The 27,443-nt window shown below is 36.5% G+C and overlaps 1 protein-coding gene across 21 annotated transcripts in view; it reads left to right on the top strand.

Moving 5' to 3' along the window:
- FAM135A (family with sequence similarity 135 member A) overlaps positions 1–27,443 on the top strand; it is a 134,106-nt gene that overhangs the window by 18,094 nt on the left and 88,569 nt on the right. For 20 of the 21 annotated variants that reach the window (XM_074037700.1, XM_045391098.3, XM_074037697.1 and 17 more), the window contains one exon: positions 8,012–8,091. In XM_074037700.1, coding sequence (XP_073893801.1) covers positions 8,083–8,091 — 9 coding nt within the window. In that variant the 5' untranslated portion in view covers positions 8,012–8,082. Of the gene's footprint in view, positions 1–8,010; positions 8,092–27,443 lie in introns of those variants that run through there. The other variant, XM_065543864.2, reaches the window with a different exon arrangement.

The raw sequence follows: 27,443 nt of genomic DNA, 5'->3' as shown, positions 1-27,443 counted from the left end.
GGTTCCTCAGTCATCTCATAAGTGTGTTCTTAATTATTTGTTTGAATCAATATTCAGCCCAAAATTCATAGCTTGCATTTGGTCAATATGTCTTATGTTTTCCAAAATTTATAATTGATGGTTTAATCTAAAGGATTGATTAAATTCCAAGAGTTTTTGAGACGAATCTTCAAGTGATGCTATGTACTTCCTATTGCATTGCATCAGAGGACATGTAATTTCTGACTTTCTCTTTTTTGTGATATGATTGATTCAGGTATTTTATCAATCTCATGGACCCATTAAACAGTTCCATATCACTTAATTGATGGTACCCATTGATGATCTTTACCTAGAGTCATTATTTTACTAGGGGTTATAAAATGGAGATATCCAGGGCTGGGCGCGGTGGCTCACACTTGTAATCCCAGCACTTTGAGAGGCTGAGGCGGGCAGATCACCTGAGGTCAGAAGTTCAAAACCAGCCTGGCCAACATGGTGAAACCCCATCTCTACTAAAAATACAAAAAATCAGCTGGGCTGTAATCCCAGCTATTCAGGAGTCTGAAGCAGAAGAATCACTTGAACCTGGTAGGCAGAGGTTGCAATGAGCCGAGATTGCACCATTGGACTCCAGCCTAGGCAATAAGAGCAAAACTCTGTCTCAAAAAAAAAAAAAAAAAAAAAAATGGAGATAACCAAATTCTGTTTTTCCTTATACATTTATTACCTGGAATTCTGTGAAGAATTTTGCCTCATTATTTGGTTATTCTGACATATAGTTTACACAGAAAAGACATAATAAATGTTTTATTATTTCTCCTTAGTTACTTGTTTTCGGACTATTTTGCTGTTGCCGTAGCGTATTGCACGTATAATCACTTTTTATTTTGTGCCAATATGAACTCATGGATTTTCAACATATTTACTGATAATATTGTGTCACTATCAGCCAGGCGCGGTGGCTCACATCTGTAATCCCAGCACTTTGGGAGGCTGAGGCAGGTGGATCACCTGAGGTCAGGAATTTAAGACCAGCCTGGCCAACATTGTGAAAACCCTTTCTCTTCTAAAAATACAAAAATTAGCCAGTGGCACACGCCTGTAATCCCAGCTCTCGGGAGGCTGAGACAGGAGAATTGCTTGAGACTCAGAGGCAGAGGTTGCCATAAACTGAGCTCGCACCACTGCACTCCAGTCTGGGTGACAGAGTGAGACCCTGTCTCAAAAAAAAAAAAAAAAAAGAAAAAGAAAAAGTATTGTGTCACTATCCTTTCTGATGCTTAGAGGGAGCCTTTCAGTTTGGTTTCTGTGAATTTCCCACAGGACAGTCTAAGCAGTGTTTGATAGTTTTCTTGTTTTCTATTATGATATAGGTGTTGCAGACTCTTGTACATTCTTTGATCCAGACCTGGAGTCAGCCAAGGAGTCCTAGTTCCTTTTATTAGGAAATAGTACTTAGAAATCATAATGTATACACTGAAGGTACACATTTTGGGGTCATTTCTTCTAAGTCCTTTCAGTTAACAGCATTAGCAAATACTTTGTTTTTTATTTTTTATTTTTTTGAGATGGAGTCTCACTCTGTCGCCCAGGCCAGAGTGTACTGGCACGGTCTCAGGTCACTGCAACCTCCGCCTCCTGGGTTCAAGCGATTCTCCTGCCTCAGCCTCCGGAGTAGCTGGGATTATAGGTGCCGGCCACCACGCCTGGCTAATTTTTGTATTTTTAGTAGAGATGGGGTTTCACCATGTTGGCCAGGCTGGTCTCGTACTCCTGACCTCATGATCCACCTGCCTTGGCCTCCCAAGTGCTGGGGTTACAGGCATGAGTCACCATGCTCGACCACAAATACATTTTTAAAAGAAAAATACATGATTAATGTATACTGATATTTCCAATTCTAGTTTAAGTTTACAAGGATTTTACTTTTTTAATTTTATGTTTGTGTCTCTTTTTACTTATAGAGAAAATCTTTGTTCCTAGTAATGTAGATCATTACTTACTTTATGTATGTGTGTGGACATTTCTGTGTAGAATAGTTTCAAAATAATACAGCATTACCATCAAGACCATAAATATTGAAAATTTCTTCATGATTCTTTTTTTTTTTTTTTTTTTTTTTTTGCCAAGATATATCCCATGAGGAATAGGCAGTCAAAATACTGTTTTAAAAATCACTTGAAGTAATTCTCTGTGGAATTACAATCAAGTAGACATACGTTTATTTGTTTCAGGGTTGTTTAGGGATTGACATTTTCTTTGTTTTATAATTATATAAAAAATTTACATGGGTCCAAAATCAAAACTCTGTACAAAGTCCACTATATTGAGATAGATCTCGTTTTGATCCCTGTACCTTCTCTCTCCTTATCCCATAGGTAACCATTTTGTTTTTATTAGTTTTTGGTATATCCTTTTATTTTTTTTCCATTTGAAAATAGAGGCAAATAAATATATAGTCACACCCTTCCATCTTACACAAAGGTAGCATAGGATACATACACTCTGTACCCTGCTTTTGTTGTTTAAAAGTGTATCTCAGAGGTCACTCCTCTAAGTGTGAGTGATTAACATTCGGGTGGTAACACCTGAATCCATCATATCACAAAAAAAAGAGACAACCAGACATTGCATGTCCTTTGATATAATGCTGTAGGAAGTACATAATCAAACCTTTAGCTTAACCCACCAATTTTAAATTTACAAAAATCTAAGAGATATGTCACATTCCTTTTTACAATTGCATTTTACACCATTGTATAGTTGTACCATAGTTTATTCAACCAGTCCCCCTATTGGACGTTTTGTTTTTATCTTACATTTTCCAATTGCAGTTAATACTACAATATTGCAATTGCTGTTGCAACTAATACTACAATCTGCATATATCATTTAATATTTTTGCCATACTATCTTTGGGATATCTTCTTAAAAGTAGGCTGTTGAGGCAAAGGGTAAATGACACCTGTTTTTGCTCTTTTTTTGCCAAATTACATTCCATATGGTGTTGTGCCATTTTGTGATCTCACTAGTGCTGTGGTAGAGTTCCTGTTTACCCACAGGCTTGCCAACATATTACACCCATGCGCCATTTAACTGCATTTTGGTCAGTGACAGACCGCAAATATGACAGTAGTCCAATAAGATTGTAATGGAGCTGGAAAATTCCCGTCACCTCGTGATGGTAGTAGCTTTGGTAACCTCGTAGTGTGATACATTACTTTTTCTATGCTTAGATACACAGATACCTACTATTGTGTTATAATTGCTTGCAGTTTGCAGTACAGTAACATGGTGCAGATTTGTAGCCTAGCAGCAATGGGCTATATGGTATAGTCTGCCTGTGTAGTATAATCAGCAGGTTTGTGTAAGTACACTACATGGTTCACACAGTGACGAAATCAATCTAAGGATGCATTTCTCAGAATGTATCCCTGTTGTTGAATGAAGAGTGACTATATTTTGTTAGATTGTTGGATTTCTGTCATTCTGATAGTTGAGAATGGATATATTTTTGTAGTGAAAATTTATAGTTTTTTAAGTTATAAGTGAAATTGAACTCTTTTTGTATATTTAGAGTCATTTGCATTTCTTTTTCTATGAACTGTTTAATCATACTTTTTTTTCATCTTTCTGTTGGTTGGTTGGTCTTTTTCATCTCAATTTTCTTCTCAATTAAGGTTTGCTGGAATATATCAACAGATGGCCTCAGAACAAAAGCAGTTTAATTGCTTTGCCTAATTCACTATGATTTTGCTTTCCTTTAAATTTTCCTTGGTAATTCCATACTATCTTGTGAGCTCTTCAATACTTTTACAGATATACTTTTTATACTTTACCTGGCATTGTCTTTTAGCAAGAGGTTGTTCTGAATAACCTAGCCGACCACAGCTCTTAACATGGAAGTGTTTTATTCTTTGATTTTTGAATTTTTTTTATCTCTTACTTCATATTTTTTTTTAAATAACTCATCCACATTTAAAATTTTGGGGCTGGGTGCAGTGGCTCACACCTGTAATCCCAGCGCTTTGGAAGGGAAGCAGGTGGATCACTTGAGGTCAGGAGTTTGAGACTAGCCTGGCCAATATGGTGAAACCTGTCTCTCCTAAAACTACAAAAATTAGCCGGGCTTGGTGGTACACGCCTGTAATCCCAGCTACTCCAGGGGCTGCGGCATGAGAATTGCTTGAACCTGAGTGGTGGAGGTTGCACTGAGCAGAGATTGTGCCACTGCACTCCAGCCTGGGTGACAGAGTGAGACTCTGTCTCAGAAAACAAAGAAAGAAAGAAGGAAAGAAAGAAAGAAAGGGAAGGGGAGGGGAGGGGAGGGAAGGGAAAAGATAAGATAACCAGGCATGCCTGTGGTTCCAGCTACTCGGGAGGCTGAGATGGGAGGATTGCTTAAGCCCAGGAGGTTGAGGCCGCAGTGAGCCATGGTTGTACCACTGCACTCCAGCCTGGGTGACAGAGTGAGACCTGTCTCCATAAGAAAAAGAAGAAAAGAAAAAAATTATTTATCTAAAAAATTTTATACCTTTTAAAGTAGCAATAATTTTAATAAAAAATGTATTTACAATAGTAGATTGCTTTCATAAATATCAGATGAACTTTATTTAAAATAATGTGTATATTTGCTTTTAGTGTTTCTTTCCCTGTATTTCTAACACCTATCACATAGATCTTCAATAAGTGATGAACAAATGGCATTCAGGGAATATAAATTACTATATGGTGTTCTAGTAGTATATATTAAATGTGGGGATTAAAAAAATTTTTTAACACTTTATTGACATAGCATCTCATAAAATTCTGCAGAATCAGTGATCACATATTTTTATGATAGGCTGTTTTAAAAGTATTTTGCTTTTTCTGTTTTTTATCCTTCTATTAATTTCTATTTTAAAAACATAATTATTACCAGAAAATCTAATTAGGAATCAAATCTAATGATTCATAGTGTGCATATTCATCAACTAAAGACATATTTTTTCATCTAATGTTAGGTGAGATACTATCATGGTGCTAATTGTGGGAATACATAAACAGGGGTGGGAAAGCTACAGCCTTTGGACCAAATCTGGCTTGATACTGAGCCAAACCCATCCACGTCCATTTACTTAGTTTATGGCTGCTTTTGCTCAGCAGTAGAAATGAGTAGTCACAGCAGAGACTATGGCCCACAAAGTAAAAATATATTGTCAAGCCCTTTAAGAAAGCTGTTGACCATTGGTATGGAATATTTAGATATGGTTTCTTCCCTCAAAATGGTTAATATAGAATGGACTTTCCCTGATACATTCTAACAGAGAGGTGGCTTTCTTTTCATATTTAAAAAATTTTTTTGACAATTTAAAAATTGTATATATGGAGTACAATGTAATGTTGCGATGTATGTATTAAATCAAGCTAATTAACATATCACTTCACCTACTTTTTTTTTTTGTAGTGAGAACATTTTAAATCTATCCTTTTAGGGATTTTGAGATATACATTATTATTAACTGTGGTTACCATGCAGTGCAATAGATCACTAAAACACATTACTCCTGTCCAACTGCAACTTTGTACTGTTTGACCAACATCTCCTCTTTTCCCACCCCCTGCAATCCCAGCCTCTGGTAAATACCATTCTACTCTCTGCTTCTATGAGTTCAAGATTTTTAGATTCTGCGTATAAGTGACATCATACATTATTTATCTTTCTGTGCCTGGCTTATTTCTCTTCACGTAATGCCCTCCAGGTTCATTCATATTGTTGCAAATGACAGACTGTTCTTATTTTTTAAGGCTATGTGTAGTATTCTCTTGTGTATATATACTACATTTGCCGTTCATTATCTAGTCATCCATTGATAAACACTACAGTTGCTTCCATTATCTTAGCTATTGTGAATAATGCTGCAGTGAACACAGGGGAGCAGATGTCTTTCTAATATACTGATTTCAGTTCTTTAAATATATACCGAGTAGTGGAATTGCTGGATTATATGGTAACTCTATTTTTAGTTTTTTGAGGAACCTCCATAATATTTTCCATAACGGCTGTGCTAGTCTACATTCTCACCAACAGTGTGCAGTGGTTCCTTTTTCTCCACATCCTCACCAAGACTATCTTTTCTGTTTTCTTTTTGATAATAGCCATTCCGATGGATGTGGGTGATTCTCATGGTGTTGATTAGTATTTCCCTGATAAATACAGATGTTGAACATTTTTACATATCTGTTAGCCATTTGTATGTCTTCTTTTGAGAAATGTTTATTCCTGCACTTTGCCCATTTTTTAATTTGGTTATTTGTTTTCTTGAAGTTGAGTTGTTTGAATTCCTTATATATTTTGGATATTAGTTCCTTATCAGATGTATAGTTTGCAAATATTTTTTGGTTTGCAAATATTTTTTTTCCCAATCTGTGGGTTGTTTCTTCAGTCTGTTAATTGTTTCTTTTGCTCTGCAGAAGCTTTTTAATTTGGCGTAATCTTATTTGTCTATGTTTGCTTTTGTTGCCTGGGCTTTTGGGGTTATATCCAAGAAATCATAGCTCAGAACAATGTAATAGAGCTTTCCCCTTGTGTTTTCTTCTAATAGTTTTGCAGTTTCAGGTCTTATGTGTAAGTCTTTAATCCATTTGAGTTGATTTTTTATATGGTATGAGATAAGGATCTAATTTCACTCTTCTGCCTGAGGATATCCAGTTTTCCCCACACCATTTATTGAAGAAACTGTCCTTTCTTCATTGTGTGTTCTTGGCACCTTTGTCAAAAACCAACTGACCGTAAATGTGTGGGTTTATTTCTGGAATTCTGTCCTGTTGCATTGGTTGATGTGTTTGTTTTTATGCCAGTACCATGCTGTTTTGATTACAATTGCTTGGAAAGATATTTTGAACTCAGGGAGTGTGACCTTTTTTTTTTTTTTTTTTTTTTTTTGTCAGAATCTCACTCTGTCTTTCAGGCTGGAGTGCAGTGGTGTGATCTCAGCTCACTGCAAACTCTGCCTCCTGGATTCAAGCAATTCTCATGACTCAACCTCCCTAGTAGCTGGGACCACAGGCACATGCCACCACGCCTGGCTAATTTTTTGTCTTTTTGTTAGAGATGGAATTTTGCCATGTTGGCCAGGCAGGTCTTGAACTCCTGACCTCAAGTGATCCACCTGCCTTGGCCTCCCACAGTGTTGGAATTACAGGTATAAGCCACCACGTCTGGCCACTTTGTTCTTTTTGCTCAAGATTGCTTTGACTATTCAGAGTATTTTGTGGTCTCATACAAATTTTAGTATTGTGTTTTCTATTTCTGTGAAAAATGATGTCAGATAAATGCAGAGTTTTATTTAAATGTCTCCAAATTTTAGCAAACACATACTGAACACTTAAATGTGTGTAAACCAAGGATTGTGAATGTACGCTATGAATAAGACATGGTCTCTGTGCTGAGGAAGTTTAAAATGAAGCGTCTACCACTGTTTAGTATTAATTTGCTTTTATATCGTATACCTTTATATTTTAAAATAGCAATATTTTGCTTGATCTTTAGTCAAAACCTTCAAAATGGAAAGTTGAAGAGTTCCTAGAAAACTTTGCTCTCCCCTGGTTTCAAGGTTCCCGCTGATTCCACTTCGATTTTTTTCTCAGTTTTCTCATATTTTCAAGCAGTCCTCATCTTAATCTTAACAAGTCATCTAACTTTATGGAGTTTTATCATGCCCCTTTAAAGCCAAGTGAAACAATGGAGCTCTTAGATGCTTTTCTAATTCCACAGGTTGCTATCACATATAAAATAAAAAATATTGTATGTATTGTATCTGTTTCTTTCATTTATCTTTATATATACTGGGTTTCTCTTTTGGTTTTATGCCATGCTTACATTTGATATGTAAGCCTGATTTTTTTTTTTTCCAACAATAGTATGTTATGGGAGACTGATATAATTAGGTCAACTTTATTATTTTAATACAGATACAAATGTGGAAGTTGGGGCATTCCATATTTTTAAATATGTTTTGAAATAACTTCCTTGTTTATTTTGCTTTAGTTTTTACCAGATTCGTGCTTCTATGAAAATTCCATCAAGAATTCCCCACAGAGTAGAAGCTAGTTTGTTACATGCAACAGGTAAGCCAAGGAATATGTTCAAATTTAAAAAGTAATCTGAAACAACATTATAATGGCCAATAACTTTTCATAAATTTTTTTCTCATTACAGATATAAGATACCAAATAACATCATTATTATAACCATTATAAGAAATATGTTTGGGGCCTCAGTAAAACGTACTTCATTATAGATACTCTATCTCTTCTTAGATTTCTTACAATGAGCACATCAAAGAATGTATATTAAAGTTTCATGAAAACAAACGTAGGATTGGTATCTATTATATCATATAAGAGGCAATGTACAAAGATACACAGTAAATGGGAACATGTAATTTGACTTATGATTATAAAGGTGTTTTATGATAAAGTTTTATGGTATGCATTTTGAGGACATTTTTTAAACCAGTTTTTTTTTCTGGATTAGGTTCTCTAATTATGAAACAGAGCCAAAAGGCAATGTAGGAAGGTATGAAATAGACATGTTATAGCAGCTTTGTTAGTTACTCATATTCTAAGGAGAGACACCAGCATTAAAGGGGTTAAGTTAAAACAGCTTTCCCAATACAATATATGCTGTGTCATTACATGTAGTTAGAAAATGAACCAGTTAATGAAACATTCTAAAGAGTTATTATGTAAGCCTAATATGAAATTACTAATTTTTAAAGCATCATAAAAATAATAAAATACACCTGACACTAGAGCTATGCTGAGCGTAATTCAGTCCATTTTGAAATTTTAAAAAATTTGTTAGGTATTTGAAGTGTTAAGGATTGTCTTTTATCATACTGTGGATACTAAAATGTTGGTTAATGTTAAATTTTTTATTTTTTATTATTATACTTTAAGTTCTAGGATACATGTGCACAATGTGCAGTTTTGTTTACATATGTATACATGTGCCATGTTGGTTTGCTGCACCCATTAATTCATCATTTACGTTAGGTATTTCTCCTAATGCTATCCTTCCCCCATCCCCCGACCCCACAACAGGCCCCACTGTGTGATGTTCCCCTTCCTGTGTCCAAGTGTTCTCATTGTTCAGTTCCCACCTATGAGTGAGAACATGCGGTGTTTGGTTTTCTGTCCTTGCGATAGTTTGCTCAGAATGATGGTTTCCAGCTTCATCCATGTCCCTACAAAGAACATGGACTCATCCATTTTTATGGCTGCATAGTATTCCATGGTGTATATGTGCCACATTTACTTAATCCTGTCTGTCATTGAGGGACATTTGGGTTTTTTCCAAGTCTTTGCTATCGTGAATAGTGCCACAATAAATATACATGTTCATGTGTCTTTATAGTAGCATGATTTATAATCCTTTGGGTATATACCCAGTAATGGAATGGCTGGGTCAAATGGTATTTCTAGTTCTAGATCCTTGAGGAATCGCCACACTGTCTTCCACAATGGTTGAACTAATTTACACTCCCACCAACAGTGTAAAAATGTTCCTATTTCTCCACATCCTCTCCAGCACCTGTTGTTTCCTGACTTTTTAATGATTGCCATTCTAACTGGTGTGAGGTGGGATCTCATTGTGGTTTTGATTTGCATTTCTCTGATGGCGAGTGATGATGAGCATTTTTTCATGTGTCTGTTGGCTGCATAATTGTCTTCTTTTGAGAAGTGTCTGTTCATATCCTTAGCCCAATTTTTGATGGGGTTGTTTCCTTTTTTCTTGTAAATTTGTTTAAGTTCTTTGTAGATTCTGGATATTAGCCATTTGTCAGAGGGGTATATGCAAGAATTTTCTCCCATTCTGTAGGTTGCCTGTTCATTCTGATGGTAGTTTCTTTGGCTGTGCAGAAGTTCTTTAGTTTAATTAGATCTCATTTGTCAATTTTGGCTTTTGTTGCCATTGCTTTTAGTGTTTTAGTCATGAAGTCCTTGCCTATGCCTGTGTCCTGAATGGTATTGCCTAGGTTTTCTTCTAGGGTTTTTATGGTTTTAGGTCTAACATTTAAGTCTTTAATCCATCTTGAGTTAATTTTTGTATAAGGTGTAAGGAAGGGAACCAGTTTCAGCTTTCTACTTATGGCTAGCCAGTTTTCCCAGCACCGTTTATTAAATAGGGAATCCTTTCCCCATTTCTTCTTTTTGTCAGGTTTGTCAAAGATCAGATGGTTGTAGATGTGTGGTGTTACTTCCGAGGCCTCTGTTCTGTTCCATTGGTCTATGAATCTGTTTTGGTACCAGTACCATGCCGTTTTGGTTACTGTAGCCTTGTAGTATAGTTTGAAGTCAGGTAGTGTGATGCCTCCAGCTTTGTTCTTTTTGTTTAGGATTGTCTTGGCAATGTGGGCTCTTTTTTGGTTCCATATGAACTTTAAAGTAGTTTTTTCCAATTCTGTGAAGAAAGTCATTGGTAGCTTGATGGGGATGGCATTGTATCTATAAATTACCTTGGGCAGTATGACCATTTTCACAATATTGATTCTTCCTCTCCATAAGCATGGAATGTTCTTCCATTTGTTTGTGTCCTCTATTATTTTGTTGAGAAGTGGTTTCTAGTTCTCCTTGAAGAGGTCCTTCACATCCCTTGTAAGTTGGATTCCTAGGTATTTTGTTCTCTTTGTAGTAATTGTGAATGGGAGTTCACTCATGATTTGGCTCTCTGTCTGTTCTTAGTGTATAGGAATGCTTGTGATTTTTATACATTGATTTTGTATCCTGAGACTAATGTTAAATTTTAGTGAATTATACATAGTGTAGAGTTTATCTTCCTGAAGACTTATTAAAATTCTCACAGAGGTCTGTTGCTTATGACAAATACACACACACACACGCATACATATATATACATGTATATGTGTATATACATATATTTTGTATATTCATTCATCTTAAAATGAAAAAGAATTTATTCTTAGCTTGGCATACGTGTTAATGTATATATTATTGCCATAATAGGTCTTCTTTTGTAACTCTACTTTCACAAAACATAGAGGTAACAAAACAAGCTGACATGACATGACAGATTTGGTGTACTCTTTTGAACATCCTTGAATGTAGTAGACTAGATTTCTAGCTCAGTTTTATCTCTTGACGTTGCCAGTTGAGAAAATCCTCAGACTTTAGTTTGTGAGATATCTTTCAAGATGGCAAGATACTTGACATATATTCCACAAGGTTAAATAGGCTAACCACTTTTAAGTATACATTTTAAAAATGTTTGTTCCTTATTATAAAGTTTCGAGAGAAATAATGTCAAACCTGTGAGTATTAATTCATTTTGTTTTGAGACGGAGTCTTGCCCTGTCGCCCAGGCAGTGGCGTGATATCGGCTCACTGCAACCTCTACCTCCTGGGTTCGAGCAATTCTCCTGCTTCAGCCTCCTGAGTAGCTGAGACTACAGGCGTGCACCAGCACACCCAGTTAATTTTTGTATTTTTATTAGAGATGGGATTTCACCATGTTGGTCAGGGTAGTCATGATCTCTTGATGTTGTGGTCCACCCACCTCGGTCTCCCAAAGTGCTGGGATTATAGACATGAGCCACCACACCTGGCCTGAATATTAATTCTTGACCACTAAACTTGTCCTTGTATGAGAACCTGAGAGATTTTTTGAGATTGAGTTCATAATTTGTACTGAAGTTAAGATTTTTGTATTTTGTTTCATTTTAATATGGAATTAATGAGGTAACATTACTTTTTAAATGTTTGGATGTGAAATTAGTCAGTTTAACCCAGAAAAATCTAATCAATGGAGAAAAAAGATAATTCTGGAAAGAGAAATGGGGAAATGGTAGAAAACAGACAAAACCAGATAAATTGTAAATTCTCAGCAAATGATTGATTCAGAGGCCAAAAGGAAGTGTGCTAGAAGGAAACATTTGCTGAATTCTAAATTTCAGTTACTATATAGTCTTACTTGTGTCAAACCCAACTATCTCCTTGTTATGTTAGGCAGATTTTGCCATTTTTTCCTTATTCCTTTTCTGAACGAATAGATTTAGAAATTCTTTACATTTACAAATAAAACATTTTAAATCATTGATTTAGCCATTAATCATTTAGCATTTCTCTATATCATACAGAGCATTGTTTCTACTTTGTTTTTCGCAGATTCCAAATAATTACCTCAGAGGACTGGAAATTTTAACCGTGCTTGGTTATTACAGATTACATTCCGAGAAAGATTTTGAATGTCAGAATAATGACTGGTGGACAAAAGTATCATTTGAAAATAAAATCTTATCGGTTAGATTTTTAGGTTGGTGTAAAGGATAGAATTAAGTGTCATAATATTTGATTTGGTTGATGTGTTTCATTAAAGACTATTTTCTTCATAATGTTAACTTATTCCTCAAGTAACTTCCTCTTTTAGTAATAAGTTACCTTGCCCTAACTTTATGGAAACATTTCTCTACCTCTGCTTATTGACTTGTGAGTTGAAGATAAGGAAGGGCATCAGAAGTAAATTGTCAAAAGATTTAACAGTAACCCCTGATTACTCTTCCTAGTCCAGTGGCCCTCGAGTAACCATGCTTGCTGCTACTTGTATTACAGTTCAGTCAGGAGCACCCTTTTCAGGTGTGGTAGTGGCATTATCTTGGTTAACAATAGTTTAGAATTATGACTCTGGGCAGGAACCTCAGAGTCTATTCATTGCAGTGATCTAAAGTCAGGTGTGTCATTCAACAACTTCTGACCCTTGAGAACAGTTTATATCCTGATAACTCAGAGTGGATGCTATGTTTTAAAGGACACAGATGTACTTTATGGCAACAAGGAAATGTCCTTTCTATATTTTCATAGCATGTCACATCTTGTAGATGTTTTTCCAAGGCTATTTGAGTGTTTTGCCTTTAGTAATTTATGAGCTAAGTACATGACTGAGACGTTTTTGGTCTGTCAGTGACTATTTACAGCAACAACTGAGCTTTCAGATCCAGTGAATGTTCATTTATTATTATGTTTGATAGTGACAGGGTGGTGCTACAGATTCAGTCAAGATTCTTTCCATACATAGTTTCAGGGCATGTAACCATTCAGCCTTTATTAGGTTACACCTGATCTCTGCATTAACAAGAGAATATTGTGATATTTGTATTTAGCCTCATCTTATACAAGAAATGTCTTCCATTTGACATTTTATTTTCCAAATGAGTATGTTCGTTCAATGTTGTCAGTTTTACCTTTATTTACTCACCAGAAAAGTGGACATTTTATAGCTACTTAGTCCCTTCTTTGTCTTTTGAGAGAAAAAAATATTCTAGAAAAGATAAAAATGAATTTATTTTATGGACAACCCTATTTGAACCAAGTTCCATAATCACTCTTCTTCATCAACTAAATACTGGTTGGAAAGAATTTATCTTTTATAAAAATTAACAAGTTATAATTCAATCTGTAGATCATTTGTATGGCAGAAATATTACGTATAATTAATGTTATTCACGAAGTAATGTTATTTTGACATTACGACAAATTGTGTCAGAAATGCCAGATAAAGTACCTTCTCTTAGACTTTTCCTGAGTACTTACTTTTTTTTTCCTTAGTTATGACTAGATTTAATCATTGCTGCTGCCAATTAAGTTTCTAGCTTCTGATACTCAGTTGCATATAAAAGAGTATGAAATGTAGTGATCTGATAGTTTACTAGTATATTTAAAGGAAATATCTTTAAAAATAAGTAGTTTGTGGCAGACACCAGTCTATAAAAGGGAAGCCTGTGTTTGAAAATGATAAGCTTCCATATTATATAATATGTGAAAATCTCACATATGTGAAAACATTATCTCTGTGTATTTCTTAATAGCATTATACCAGAAATTTTTAGAATATTACATACTTTAAAAGATAGCAGCCAAAATAGAAAGCACAAGAACCAGATTTTGGACAGAAGAAGAAAGAAATACATAAAATTTCTTTCACTCTTTTTTCTCATTCTCTTTCAAAATCGCGAACTTTTGCCTGTCGTGTCTGAAATGTACTAACAAATATGACTTCTCAAGATATTTCATATTTCAAATATTATATAAACATGTTTTATTTTTAATTCTCTAATTTATGATAACTTGTTTTTCTTGTTTGTGGTATGCAAAGATATGTGCAGAGCCTTTCCAATAAAGTGACTCTGAACAAATTGTGAGACGTGCTATTTTTCCCCTGCCTGACACTATTCCCAACATGATTACCTTTTATGTGTAGGTCGTTTTCCATAGCTTTTGAATCTTGTTTCATCCTGTGGTCACCTATGGTAAGGTAAATCTGGTAAAGTATCAAGTATTTCCTGCCAGTGTACCCCAGAATAGCCTCTATCTTGTTAAATGTTAAATTAATATGAATATTATAGAGAATAGTGGTTGATGGGATGTGGTGACTTATGACATGAGTCTCACAAGTGTTAGCTTGAACCAAAATAATGTTCTTCTGTCTAGATGCATTTCCTCCCCAGCAATCTGAAAAAAAACAGGACAAAGAAGACAGCCAACTTATTACAATATTTGAGATATTGTTTTTGCCTTCTATACCCTTCTTCTCTCGAAATTTCATTTTACAGTAGTACTAAAGAGTTCTTACAGTGTATATCTTTTTACTGTTAGTAAATTATTAGGGAAAGGTATCCTTTTCTGCCTCAAGAAATTCCTCCCATGTATTTAACTAACTTTTAATACATATATATTATTGATTTCTAGCCTTATCCTTGAACATAAATAGCTTTATATAGGATAGTTTTCTTTTATCCTTTGTATTAATTTTTTACCTCTGTTCCTTAAAAATTCATTTTTTCTTTTAAGGGCTTAGATTTTCTCTATGCTTTTTATTACCTGCTCTATTTTTCTTTTAACTTTGATTTGTACTTTCATCTTAATACCTTTTCCTTCCAATGCTGAATTTTACCATAATTCATATACCTTCTGTATATTTTGAGAAAACTTTTAGGAAAAATAGTTTAAAATAATGATTTCTGTCGGTGAGTTACAGTGGAGCAGGTTGAATGGGATGGGAATTAGATGGTATTATACAGCTTATTGCAATACATTTAAATTATTTCCAGTACAAGATTATGCTGACAGTGAGAGGTTTGAGTCAGGAAATAGCTGTCATCTGCAATAACATCAGTCATGAAAGACAATAAGTATTCATAGAACTGTTGAAAATTGATTAGTAAGAAAAGCGTTCATAGACTTTTACAACAGAGAAGTCATTGCTGGTTTTAGGAATCTGGCTCCAGTTTGAAATGTTACACAGTTTTCATAAAAAGTTTAAATAATGACTTACCCTAGTAACCATAGTATTAAGATTAAATGTATTTTGTTCAGTGTGCTTTTTAATATTTATCATCTTTTTTTCTGGAAAAAAATTTTTTTATCAAAATAATACAGCATACGGTTAAAAGATCAATTAGCCACCAGGCACGGTGCCTCACGCACTTTGGGAGGCTGAGGCAGGTGGATCACGAGGTCAGGAGTTCAAGACCAGCCTGACTAACATAGTGAAACCCCGTCTCTACTAAAAATACAAAAAAAGTTAGCTGGGCATGGTGGCGGGTGCCTGTAATCCCAGCTACTCGGGAGGCAGAGGCAGGAGAATCACTTGAACTTGGGAGGCGAGGTTGCAGTGCGCTGAGATCGCACCACTACACTCCAGTCTGGGCGACAGTGTGAGCCTCCCGTCTCAACAACAACAAAGATAAATTAGTCCAGAAAGACTTGTAGTAAAAATGATAGCTTGTTTTCTAGATGTACCAACTTTTACCCCTGTCTCTAGTCCGTGTGGTTACCTCCATATAGACATTGTCTATGGACTTCCTGTTACGATAAAAAGACTTTATCTTATTTATACTATTTCCTCGTTCTCTCTCCCTCAGCCTTTTAAGAGATACTGTTATTTTCCAATGTGTTTCTGACCAGTCTCTGTAGCTTCAAACAGTATATTTAAAGCTCCGTTTTCTACTTAAGTGATCATGACAGCGCAGTGGTGTGGTCATAGCTCACTATAGCCGTGAACGCCTGTGCTCAAGTGATAATCCCACATCAGCCTCCCAAAGTAGCTGGGACTGCAGGTGCATGCCACCACACTGGGCTAATTAAAGAAAAAAAAATTGTAGAGATGGGAGTCTTACTTTGTTGCCCAGGCTGGTCTCGAACTCTGGGCCTCAAGCAGTCTTCTCACCTCTGCTTCCCAAAGTGCTAGGATTACAGGTATGAGCCACCACTCCTGGCCCATAGCACTTTCTACGTACCTCTTTTAGCTTATATTGTTAATTTTTTCTCAGAAATGGGATTCCACTAAAACAAACATCAATCACCATTAAAGAACAGTGCTTTTTTTTAAAAAATGAGGAAAAGTTAAACATATAGCTAGAGACAATTCATATTATGTCACTTATTCTTTACTGTTATCAGTAATTGAATAATCTCAACAGCCATGAATGGAAAACTCACTGTAAAGTTAGGTCCTTCAATTAAACTGCATAGATTACAAAATGGAAGTCATTTGGCAAGCCTCCATTTTGCTTTCCTCAGATTCAACAGCTTCTATCATTGCCCTTTAATTGTCTTTTTACCTGATTTAAGAGATAGTGTTACATTGCCATTTGCTTTGGCCTGCTGAAATAGGCGGTTAAGAGATTATCACATTGTACTGCAATTATTTATTTGAATGTTTCTATCCAAACTAGACTGGGAACTCTGAAGATGGGCAGAGTTCTTACTTATGTTCATGTCTCTTAGTTCCCAGTACTTGAGAGACTTAATAAATTATGTTTGAATGAATATTCACTTGTTCACAAAGTAAATGAAAGATACCAGTGCTAACTGTTTAACCAAAGGAAATGGAAATACAGATAGTGATAGAAATAAAATGTAAACTATCATGATTGAATGTAAGCGTTTAGAGGCCTCTGATTATCTCAAGTCTTTAAAACTATAGATCTGAATGTTTGTGTTAGCAGATAACTGATAGGCAAAATAAAAATCAAGTCATTTGAACAAGGAAATAGGATATTAAGAAGTTAGACAAAAATTCATTTATTAAATAAATAGTTTATGATTGCCTATTATGTGTAAGACCTAAATTAAAGTGCTGAGTCCTAAATTAAAGTAGTGGAAAAGATTAATGTGGTTTCTAACTTAATGGAGTTGTTATCATCTAGCAAATAGCAAATATTAGAAAACAAAGTTTCAGATTCAAGACAGTAAACTTAGCATACACATTTAGGTCTTGTTGTTTCCCAGGGCCTTTAGTTTGATAACATTAAAGTGTAAAAAGGAATAACAGAACAATATTTCAATTATTTACTTATTTATTTAATTTTTTTTTGTTTTGTTTTTGAGACAGAGTCTCACTTTGTCAACCAGTCTGGAGTGCAGTGGTGTGATCTCGGCTCACTGCAACCTCCGTCTTCCTGGTTCAAGTGATTCTCCCACCTCAGCCTCCCGAGTAGCTGGGATTATAGGCATGCACCAACACGCCTGGCCAATATTTTTTTTTTTTTTTAGTAGAGATGGGGTTTCGCCATGTTGGCTAGGCTGATCACAAACTCCTGACCTCAAGTGATCCACCCACCTCGGCCTCCCAAAGTGCTGGGATTACAGGCATGAGCCACCATGCCTGGCCTAAAATTTTGTTATCTTGAATAACTGAAATTCTATACCATTGAACAGCAACTCCCCATTTTCCTACCCCCTGTCAACACATTCTGCTTTCTGCTTCTATGAGTTTGACTGCTTTAGATACCTTATATAAGTGGAGTCATGCAGTATTTGCTTTTCTGTGACTGGCTTATTTCACTTAGCATAATGTCCTTAAGGTTTTTCCATGTTGTAGCTATTACAGGATTTTCTTTTCTAAGGCTGAATAATATTCTCTAATATGTACATACCACATTTTCTTTATCCATTAATTTGTAGATAGACATTTGGGTTGTTTCTACCTCTTGACTATTGTGAATAATGTTTCAATGAACATGAGTGTGCAAATACCTCTTTGACCCTCTTTTATCAGTTCTTCTGGATAAATACCTAGAAGTGAAATGCTGGATTATATAGTAGTTCTATTTTTATTATTTTTATTTTTTGAGACAGGGTCTTGTTCTGTCACCCAGGCTGGAGGGCAGGGGTGTGATCCTGGCTCACTGCCCTTGACCTCTTGGGCTTAAGTAGTCCTCCTGCCTCAGCCCTGTGAGTCACTGGGACACTACAGCTGGACACCACCATGCCCAGCAAATTTGTAAAATTTATGTTTTGTACATGTGGAGCCTAACTTGGTTGCCCAGGCTGGTCTTGAACTCCTGGACTCAACTGTTCCTCCTTCCTCGGCCTCCTAAAGTGCTAGGATAACAGGTGTGAGCCACACACTGTGTGTGGCCAATAGCTCTATTTTTAATTTCTTGAGGAATCCCCATAGTATTTTCCACAGCAGCTATACTGTTTCACATTTTCACCAACAGTACACAAGAGTTTCAGTTTCTCCACATCCATAAGGGCTGACGCCAATAGCTCTATTTTTAATTTCTTGAGGAATCCCCATAGTATTTTCCACAACAGCTATACTGTTTCACATTTTCACCAACAGTACACAAGAGTTTCAGTTTCTCCACATCCATAAGGGCTGACCATGTTCATAATACTAATATGAAGTAAGAAGTAAATGAGACAAGGTCCTTGCCTTCAAGAAATCTCTATTTCTTCTTCCTGAAAGGCTCTTTTTATCTTCGTTTGACTAATTCTTTTTCATGGTGTTTCAATTCAAATGCTATGTTGTCACCAAAGCCTTTCCTGGTTTCACAGCCTAAGTTCACCCTCATATTGTAAGATGTCATAGCACTCTGTCTTCTGTAACACTTAGTGTAGATGTAATTTACAGAATTAGGTGAGGTCAGGGAAAATGGTTGGTTTTTTTGTTCAGTCCACTTAGCTGAGAACAATCCATGGCACAAAGCAGCTATATAATGAATGTGTAACTTTGTATTATGAAATGTATTGCCCATTATTTGAAGATTATGTAACACATTATTTTATTAAATAATAAAGGAACACCCAGCTACCCAACGTTTCATTTAAGAAATAGAACATCACTAGTACTGTAAAATCCTTCTGTATCCCCCTCTTGACGTTTGTGTTAATTATTCTTTTGCTTTCTTTATAGTACTATCATTATGAATGTATTTTGTCAGAATGAGTGTATTCCAAGGAAATATCTGGTTGAGCCTGAAAAAAATTGAGTGGTAAGCACAAACCCAGCTGTGTAAGATAGCATAAATACTGCTATTATTAAAAGAAGTCTCCCAAAAGAAAAGTTGAACAGAGTCTCTGGGTTATGGTATGCTTCTTTATACCTGAAAGGTTTTCAGACTCCCTTTGGAGATGTTAATGGGCAAGGTCAAGAGTGAATTGTGCAAAACTGAGAGTTTACCACTTTCAGGGCTTCTGGCAAGATTGTAATGTGATAAAATATTGGCTATCTAACATATGGAACAGACTGATTTGCATCTAAACTTAACATTGCCTTCCTCCAACTCTCAGGAGCAAGCCAAAGCAGAAAACTTCAGTGAAGTGAAAATAGTATCATCAGATGATCTAGGCAAGAAACTTCATTGGTACACCTTCAAATAAGCCAAGCACTGAAAAGAATCTAGCCAAGCTTTTGATCTGTCCTCAGGTTAAAAGTTGGTACCCTAGCAGCAGGGATGTTAACATATCTATCGTTTATGGCACACGAATCCAAACTACATTGGTCACTGTATACGTAAGGAACAGGATCTGTTGGGATCTTCCTTCACCATCTTCCTAGGCATTCCCTTTGCATCTCCTCTATGTTGAATCTCTTATTTCCTAACATCTATTTTTTCTCTTTCTTGGTTTATTCTCTCAGTTTCGTAGAGCCTATAAATAGTTAACTTGGTGAGAAAAGTGGCATGGGAAATAAATATTTTGAAGCCTTCAGCATCTAAAAATCTTTTCATTCTACATTTAACAGTTGTTTGGAAGTTTAGCTAAGTATAGAATTCTAGGTTGGAAATCTTTTTTCTTTGGAATTTTGAAAATATTACTCCATTATTTTTTGGTTTGCAGCATTGCTGTGGAGAGTTCCAAAGCCATTCTGATTACTAATCTTATTATTTTCTCCGTAAAAAATAAATGACTGATTTTTAATCTTCTCTGTGACCTTTTTCCCCTTTCAAGAATCTGGTAGAACATCCTCTTGGTAACTGGGATTCTGATGGCACATAATGATGTACCTTGGGTCTTTGAGTACTTCAGTTCTGAGAAATTTCTTAATTTGTTAATAATTATCTCCCATCTGTTTTCTTTGTTCTTTCTTTTTGGAAGTTCTTTTGTTTACAAGGTGGATCATCTTTACTGGCTTTCTTAAATTTTAGTTTTTTCTTCTCTTTTTTCCCATTCTCTTCTTGCTCTACTATGATATTTCTTCATCTTTATTTGTAACCCTTTTTTGAGTTATTTGCTTTTGTGCTTTCTGTCATTTGCCCTCTCTTATTCTCTCTCCCACTCCCTTTCTCCTTCTTTTCTCCTTTTCTTCTCTCCTTCCCTCTGTCTCATCGCTTCTCTCTTCATTTTAAAATCCAAGTACTCTTTTCTCTGAGTGTCCCTTTGCTATCGCAATGTTTTCCTGTTTCATGAATGTAGTATCTTCTCTAAAAACAATATTCTTTTTTTAAAATTTTTTTGTATAACTTACTTTTTTTCCTCTTTGTTTTAGTCTCTAACTTACATGTTAAAAGTTTCCTTCTGATATTCGATAGGCCTCAGTTGTCTAAACATGACTGAAAGGAAGGCTGATGGGAAATTCTGAGAGCATACAGGGGACTTGTCTGAGTTTCATTTTAGGGTGATGGTGAGCCATTTGTCTAAGGAATCTTTGAAGTCAGTATTTATAGTTATTTTTCACTGGATTCAGCAGATTCTCCATGTCAAGAACTGTGAAGAATCTAAGATTATACTGTATATATCATTGAAAATTCTTCTCCATCATTTCTCATGTTTCTGAGCAGAGAGAAACATTTTATGAGCAGAGACACTGAAAACCTTCTGTTTACAGACTATCTTTTTAAGGATACGTGTGCAATGAACAGCTTTGGAAGTTATAGACAGTGTCTCTGTCTAGAACATACAGTATATTTATTTACTTTCCAGTATAATGGACAGTGCAAAAGTTAGATAGGTTTTTTTTATAGCTACCCTTTTAAAAGATAGAGGTTTCCAAAGCTTAGGGTTCCTCAATTGTGACCAAAAACCCACTGTATGCGTAGTATCCACTTGGCCGGCCTCCATGTCACTCTCATGGGACTTGAGGGAGTGAATACAAGGGAAACTAATATGAACAAGAAGCTCATGCTGCTTGCTATGCTGTGCATAATCAAACCTTTTGTCTTTGACCCAAGAGTCTTGTGCCTTCTGCCATCATCTATGAAAGTGTGGCAGGCTAGCTTGTTAGGTTGCAAGTTTGGTAAAAATCTCAGATTTTACAGTTCTTGAAATGCCATAGAAGACTCTTGTCTGTCTCCTTCCTAGAGAGTAAGAGTCTAGCTGACAGCCTTCTAGGAGCCCAGTAGAGAACAATTTTGGAATCTCTGCACTTAGTATTCAATATGCCTATGCTCATATGTTCATGTGCTCTAGGTTTTGCCAGGTGATTTTTAGGTCGGAGGACTTTGATTCTCTTCAGAGAATAAAATTCCAGACTTCTACTAGGGTGAAGGAGGCGACAGCGACCTAGAGGCATGTAGTAGGGGAAAGAACACAGGAATCAGTTTTGTTCTGTGCTGATAGGTTCCCTTCTCAAGAAAGCATTGCCTGGCTTTTCTGTTTAAAATTGCTATCTTTTTCATCCCTCTTTCCTTTCTTTATTTTTCTCCGTAGCACTTACTACTTATAACTTTCAAATGTATTATATCATTTACTTACTATATTTATTCTCTATCACACCACTTTGTTAGGATATAAGCTCTATGAGGTCGGAGATTTTTATCTCTTTCATTTTACTGTGTATCCTGAACACCTAGAGAATACCTGATACATAATAAGTATTCACTAAATATTTGTTGATTGGATGAGTGAATGAATTACTAGGAAGTTGCACATCTGTTGCCTGTTGCTTCTGGCTTGAGAATAAAATTAAGATGAAGTTTATTATCGGTAAGTCACTGGTATTTCTTTTTTAAAGCTTAAAATATTGATGTCAGTTGAGGATATAGGCAACTTTCACTGAAGTCATTCCACAGCAGTTTAGAATTACTGATTTTGTATACAACTTCTTATCTGACATGAGAATTCCTTTAGAGCGTTCCTAAAGGCAGCCTTCTTTTTTCCGTCTGATCATTTTTAGTATTGTTGGTAGAACCGATGGGTTTGCTGAAGAATTGGTTGTGAGGCATGGAAAAGAAGAATGAATAAAGATCACAGATCTAGTAAGTGGCAGAATCAAGACTAAAACCTAGCCAGTCTGGCTCAAAATCTATGTTCCTAACCACTGCACTGGGCTGTTTCTTGATGAGAAAAAAACAGCACCCCCCCCCCCCCCGCAAAAAAAAAAAAAAGAGACAAAAAAGGGGTGGCCCATGAGGTAGGAGTAGAACTAGAAATGTGTGATGTCCAGAAAGGTACGTTTAGGAAGTGTATCAAGAACGAGAGAATGGGCAATATAATGAGACCTCATCTCTACAAAAAATAAAAAATAAATTTAGCCTGGCTGAGGTGAGAGGATCGCTTGAGCCCTGGAGGTTGAGACTGCAATGAGCCAAGATAAGTGCCACTGCACTACAGCCTGGGCACAAAGTAAGACTCTGTCTCAAAAAAAAAAAAAAAAAAAAAAGTAGAGAAAAAACAAAAGAACAAGAATGAGAGAATGCATAGTATAGGATGGATCATAGTATCTATGTTAGATACTGATTGTAAGTCAAGTAAGATGAGGTTTGAGAGTTGACCTTTGGATTTAGCAAAGCAGAAATCATTAGTGGTCTTGATAAGAAGAGTTATATGGGCTAAAGTCTGATTGGAGTATGAATTAATTATTGCTGTGTAAAAATTTATCCCACAACTTAGTTTAAAACAACAAACATTATCTCACAGTTTCTGTGTGTCAGAAATTTAGCTGCATACCTCTGACCCAGGATCTCTCATTAGGTTATAGTCAATTACTTCTGCTATATTCACACAAATCCTACTATGCTTTTTTTTGGAGATGGAGTCTCACTCTGTTGCCCAAGCTGGAGTGCAGTGGCACAACCTCAACTCACTCTGCAACCTCTGCCTCCCAGGTTCAAGCAATTTTCCTGCCTCAGCCTCCCAAGTAGCTGGGATTACGGGTGGCTGCCACCACACCCAGCTAATTTTTGTATTTTTACTAGAGACAGGATTTCGCCATATTGGCCACGCTGGTCTCAAACTCCTGACCTCAAGTGCTCTACCTGCCTCGGCCTCCCAAAGTGTTGGGATTACAGGCGTGAGCCACCGTGCCCAGCCCCTCCTATCACTTCTATCACATAGATCAACCCTGGTCCTTTGTAGGAGATTGTGCAATAGTGTGAATATCAGGAAGAGAATCGTTGGAGGCCATTTTAGAGGCTGGTTATCACACAATGAGCTGAAGAGAGAATAGGAGATGAATCAGACACACTAAATAGCAAAGGCTTTTGAGTTTTGCCAGAAAGGGGAGCAGAGAAATAGGGAGTTTGTCTAGGTGCATCTGCAGGTAGATCCAGTAGTAGAGCTTATAGAACTTCTGATTATTTTTGTTTTCTCATGAAATAAGAACCAAATTTATCAGTGAGACTGAAGGCTAGGTTTGAGGAGAGAAAATAATTTATGAAATAGTCATCTAAGAATATGGGGATAAAATGGATTTGGATACAGTGTGATTGCTAGGCAGCAGTAAAGACCCACTTGAAATTAATAGTCATAAATTTGAAGTATAGCCAGTCAAGATAGCTGTGTGTTTTTCTCCAGGCACATTCAGTTTGTGGGTACAAGTATGGATTGGGCAGAGAGCTGGAGTTGGGATTTATCCAGGTCAATATGACAAAGCAAGAGTAGCATATATCCTTAATAGTTTATATGCAAGAGTATTATAATGATGGATCACAGGATTTAAGATGGGTAAGGAAAAAAGGAATTAAGAGAAATGGGATAATGAAATAGAGTATGGTTCATGGAATCTATCCTAAATGTAGTCAAAGGATTATTGAACTTGTGGTCTTAGAGGGTATGAACTAGAAAGACAGGTGGAAGTATGGGAGGAGAGGTTGATTGAAATTCACATTACAACAGACATTACACATGTTCTCTCTTATGAGTGGGAGCTAAATGATGAGAACATATGAATACATCCAGGGGAACAACACACACTGGGGCCTGTTGGAGGGTAGTGGGTGGGAGGAGGGAGAGGATCAGGAAGAATACGTAGCGGATGCTGGGCCTGATACCTGGGGAATGGGATGATCTGTGCAGCAAACCACCATGCACACATTTACCAGTATAACAAACCTGCACATCCTGCACATGTACCCTGAACTTAAAAGTTGGAAATTAAAAAAAAGAAATTCGGATTACAGATGGATTGCAGTCATTAGTAATATAAAAGTCTAGGGAATGATCACAGGAGTGAGGAGCTGAGAGGGTTAGAGGGCAAGAACACTTAAAAAGAGGAAAAAAGGAACCCAGGAGATCAAAAATTAGAAGGTTTACCTACATAGCTATTGAGTTCACCAAGAGTTATGGCTAGACTAGTTTTTGAAAAAGTGACCTTAAATTAGGAAATAAAGCCTTTAACAAATGAAGGCTTCCCAGGGTTTATAGAGTACAAAAATGAGCAAGATAGTGAGTAGTACTGTACTGTCTGATCACAGGACATTCAAAGCCAGTGGTATAAGTGGTTTTAGGGAGGAGAGACAAAGAATGTCTGAAAGCATCAGTAAGCAACAAAGAAGCTCCAGACCCAGTGGTAGAAGTTTTATGGAAGTATTGAGAGAGAAGCAGCATCTTCAGGGAAGAGCAATAGAGAAAACTTTGTTTCTTTAGGCAGTGGATTCTCACCTCACATTACCTGAGTGCTTTAAACAAAATTTACTTTTATTGAGTAAAATTTCTTTCCCTTCTCAGCTCTTTAACATACTCAGAAGTTGAGTTTCTGGTGTAGTTGGTTTCCCTTTAAGTATATATTTCCTGAAACATCTCAAACTTAACAGAAAAGTTGCAAGTACAGCATAAAGAATTTTTTTCCTGAACCATGTAAGAGTAATTTGTCAATATGATTGCTCCATCATCTGAAATATTTTAGTGCATCATTTTTTTCTAAAGAATATTCTTCTGCATAACCCCAGTATACCCATCAAAATCAAGAAATTAACACTGACACATTACTGTTGTCTTATCCTTAGCCCCATCCAAGTTTTGCTAGTTGTCCCAGTGAAGTCCTTTATAGCAAAATGATCCAGTTCCAAATCATATATTGTAATTAATTGTTATGTCTCGTTAGTCTCCTTCATCCTAGAACAATTCCTCAGTCTTTTCTTGACTTTCATGACCCTGACACTTTTGCGGAGACTACAAACCTATTATTTTTTAGAATGTTCTTCAATTTTCATGGGTTTACAATTTCATCATGATTAGATTCATTTTATGTGTTTTTGACAGGAATATCTCAGAAGTGATGCTTGTTCTTCTTGTTACATCCTGTTAGGTGATACATGGTTTCTATTTGTCCAATTCCTAATAATGTTAACTTGGATCACTTAATTAAAGTGCTCTCTTTCCAGCTTCTCCACTATGATGTTACTCTTTTTCACTTTGCAATTAATGTCTCTTGTTTCTTAAACTTCTGATTTTTTCGTTCGCTTATTTATTTCTATCAGTATGGACTTACGGATTTCTGGTTACTCAATGGATGTTAATCCATTACTGTCATAATTTATTTTGATGCTCACTTTGTCCCAGATATGGCCAGGGGCATTCTCTTTCAGCTAGCTTCTGTGCCCTTTTGTTGTGTCCCCACATTCTCTAATCAGTTCCTTACTTTCTAGTATAAAAAGATGGTCCAGATTTGTCTGTGCCCCAGCTTTGGAACCAACCATTTCTGCAAAGCTGTGAATCGTTTTAGCGGAGAATAGTGCTAAAGACTAACATTTGTGGTTGTGCTACTCCCAGACCATTTGAGTGGACAAAGATAGTGAGTACATTGTATACACCTATACATTTACACATACATATGCAAATTTACATGGCTTTATATAAATATATGGTGAAAACCGTAAGTTCATATCAGTACTCTGTTTCAATCCAGTACCATGGGACTCATTCTATATTTGTATCTCCTTTCCATATGTGTGCATCCTTTCCCCGATAGGTAAGAAAACTGGCTCCCCTTATCCTTTAATATATTTCCTTATTTGATCAGTCCCCTATATTTGCCAATCTCCTGTCACTGCTTCTTCTCCCACACAGATGGTGTCCTTGAACTCGTTGGGCTTCACCTTATGCAAGGTCACTCCCTTATGTGGACCCCCTCCTTACCCCACTTGATCTCAGTAAGGCCTTGTGCCAGGAACTCCTTTTCCTCACTTCACTTGGATTCCAGTAGTGTGTCAGGCTGCTACTTCTGCCTACTCCCTTCTTCACTCCCACCCCCATATGGAAGTCTTTTTATGCCTTTCAGGTTCCTACACACCCTGTACCAGTCTGCTCCTCTGTAAAGACACCCTCTCCATCTAACTTAGGTTCCAACCCCCCAGCGTGAGGTGCCTTCCCTTGTGGTTACCCTATTCATCCTGCTTGGGCTCCCAATGCCTCGCTGGAAGTCACCCCTGCACTTAGATTGCCTCCTCATCCTGCTCAGGTTCTGACAGTTTACTCTCGGCTGCCCTCCTCACTCCACACAGGCTCTGACATCAGGCCACCACCCCATGTGAATTTCATGTGGGCATTTGAACCCTGCGCTCCCTGGCCTGCAGAGGCTCCCTGCCTTTGACTGACATCCACGAGCTTATGTAGATATCCTCACTACTCCAGTTGGAGTCTTATATCCCATTTTAAGCTCCAAACCCACGTTGGTCTCTAGTTTCTTTTTTTTTTTTTTTTTTTTTTTCTTTTCTTTTTGGTCCCTAGTTTCAATTGTTATTTCTGCAGCACAGGGTAATAAGATCATAACAGCAGGTAGGCTGTTGGAGTGAGATCAGTGACCCAGAGATAAAAACCAAACTTCAAATGGTAAGGACGTAATCCTCCACAAGACTCCCCTCATGTCAGCCATGAGTTTAGTGGTCTGCAAGCTACCCACAGTTGTGAAGAGGTGGCTACAAATTTGAGGGTTCCCATTATTCCCTCATGTTTGATAATTCAGTAGAACAACTCACCAAACTCAGCATAGTGCTGTACTTATTATTACAGCTTTA

The sequence above is a fragment of the Macaca fascicularis genome, chromosome 4, assembly GCF_037993035.2.
Source record: "Macaca fascicularis isolate 582-1 chromosome 4, T2T-MFA8v1.1".
Lineage (NCBI taxonomy): Eukaryota > Metazoa > Chordata > Mammalia > Primates > Cercopithecidae > Macaca > Macaca fascicularis.
Note: the sequence above shows the minus strand (reverse complement) of the source record. Positions and strands in the feature narration are given on the sequence as shown.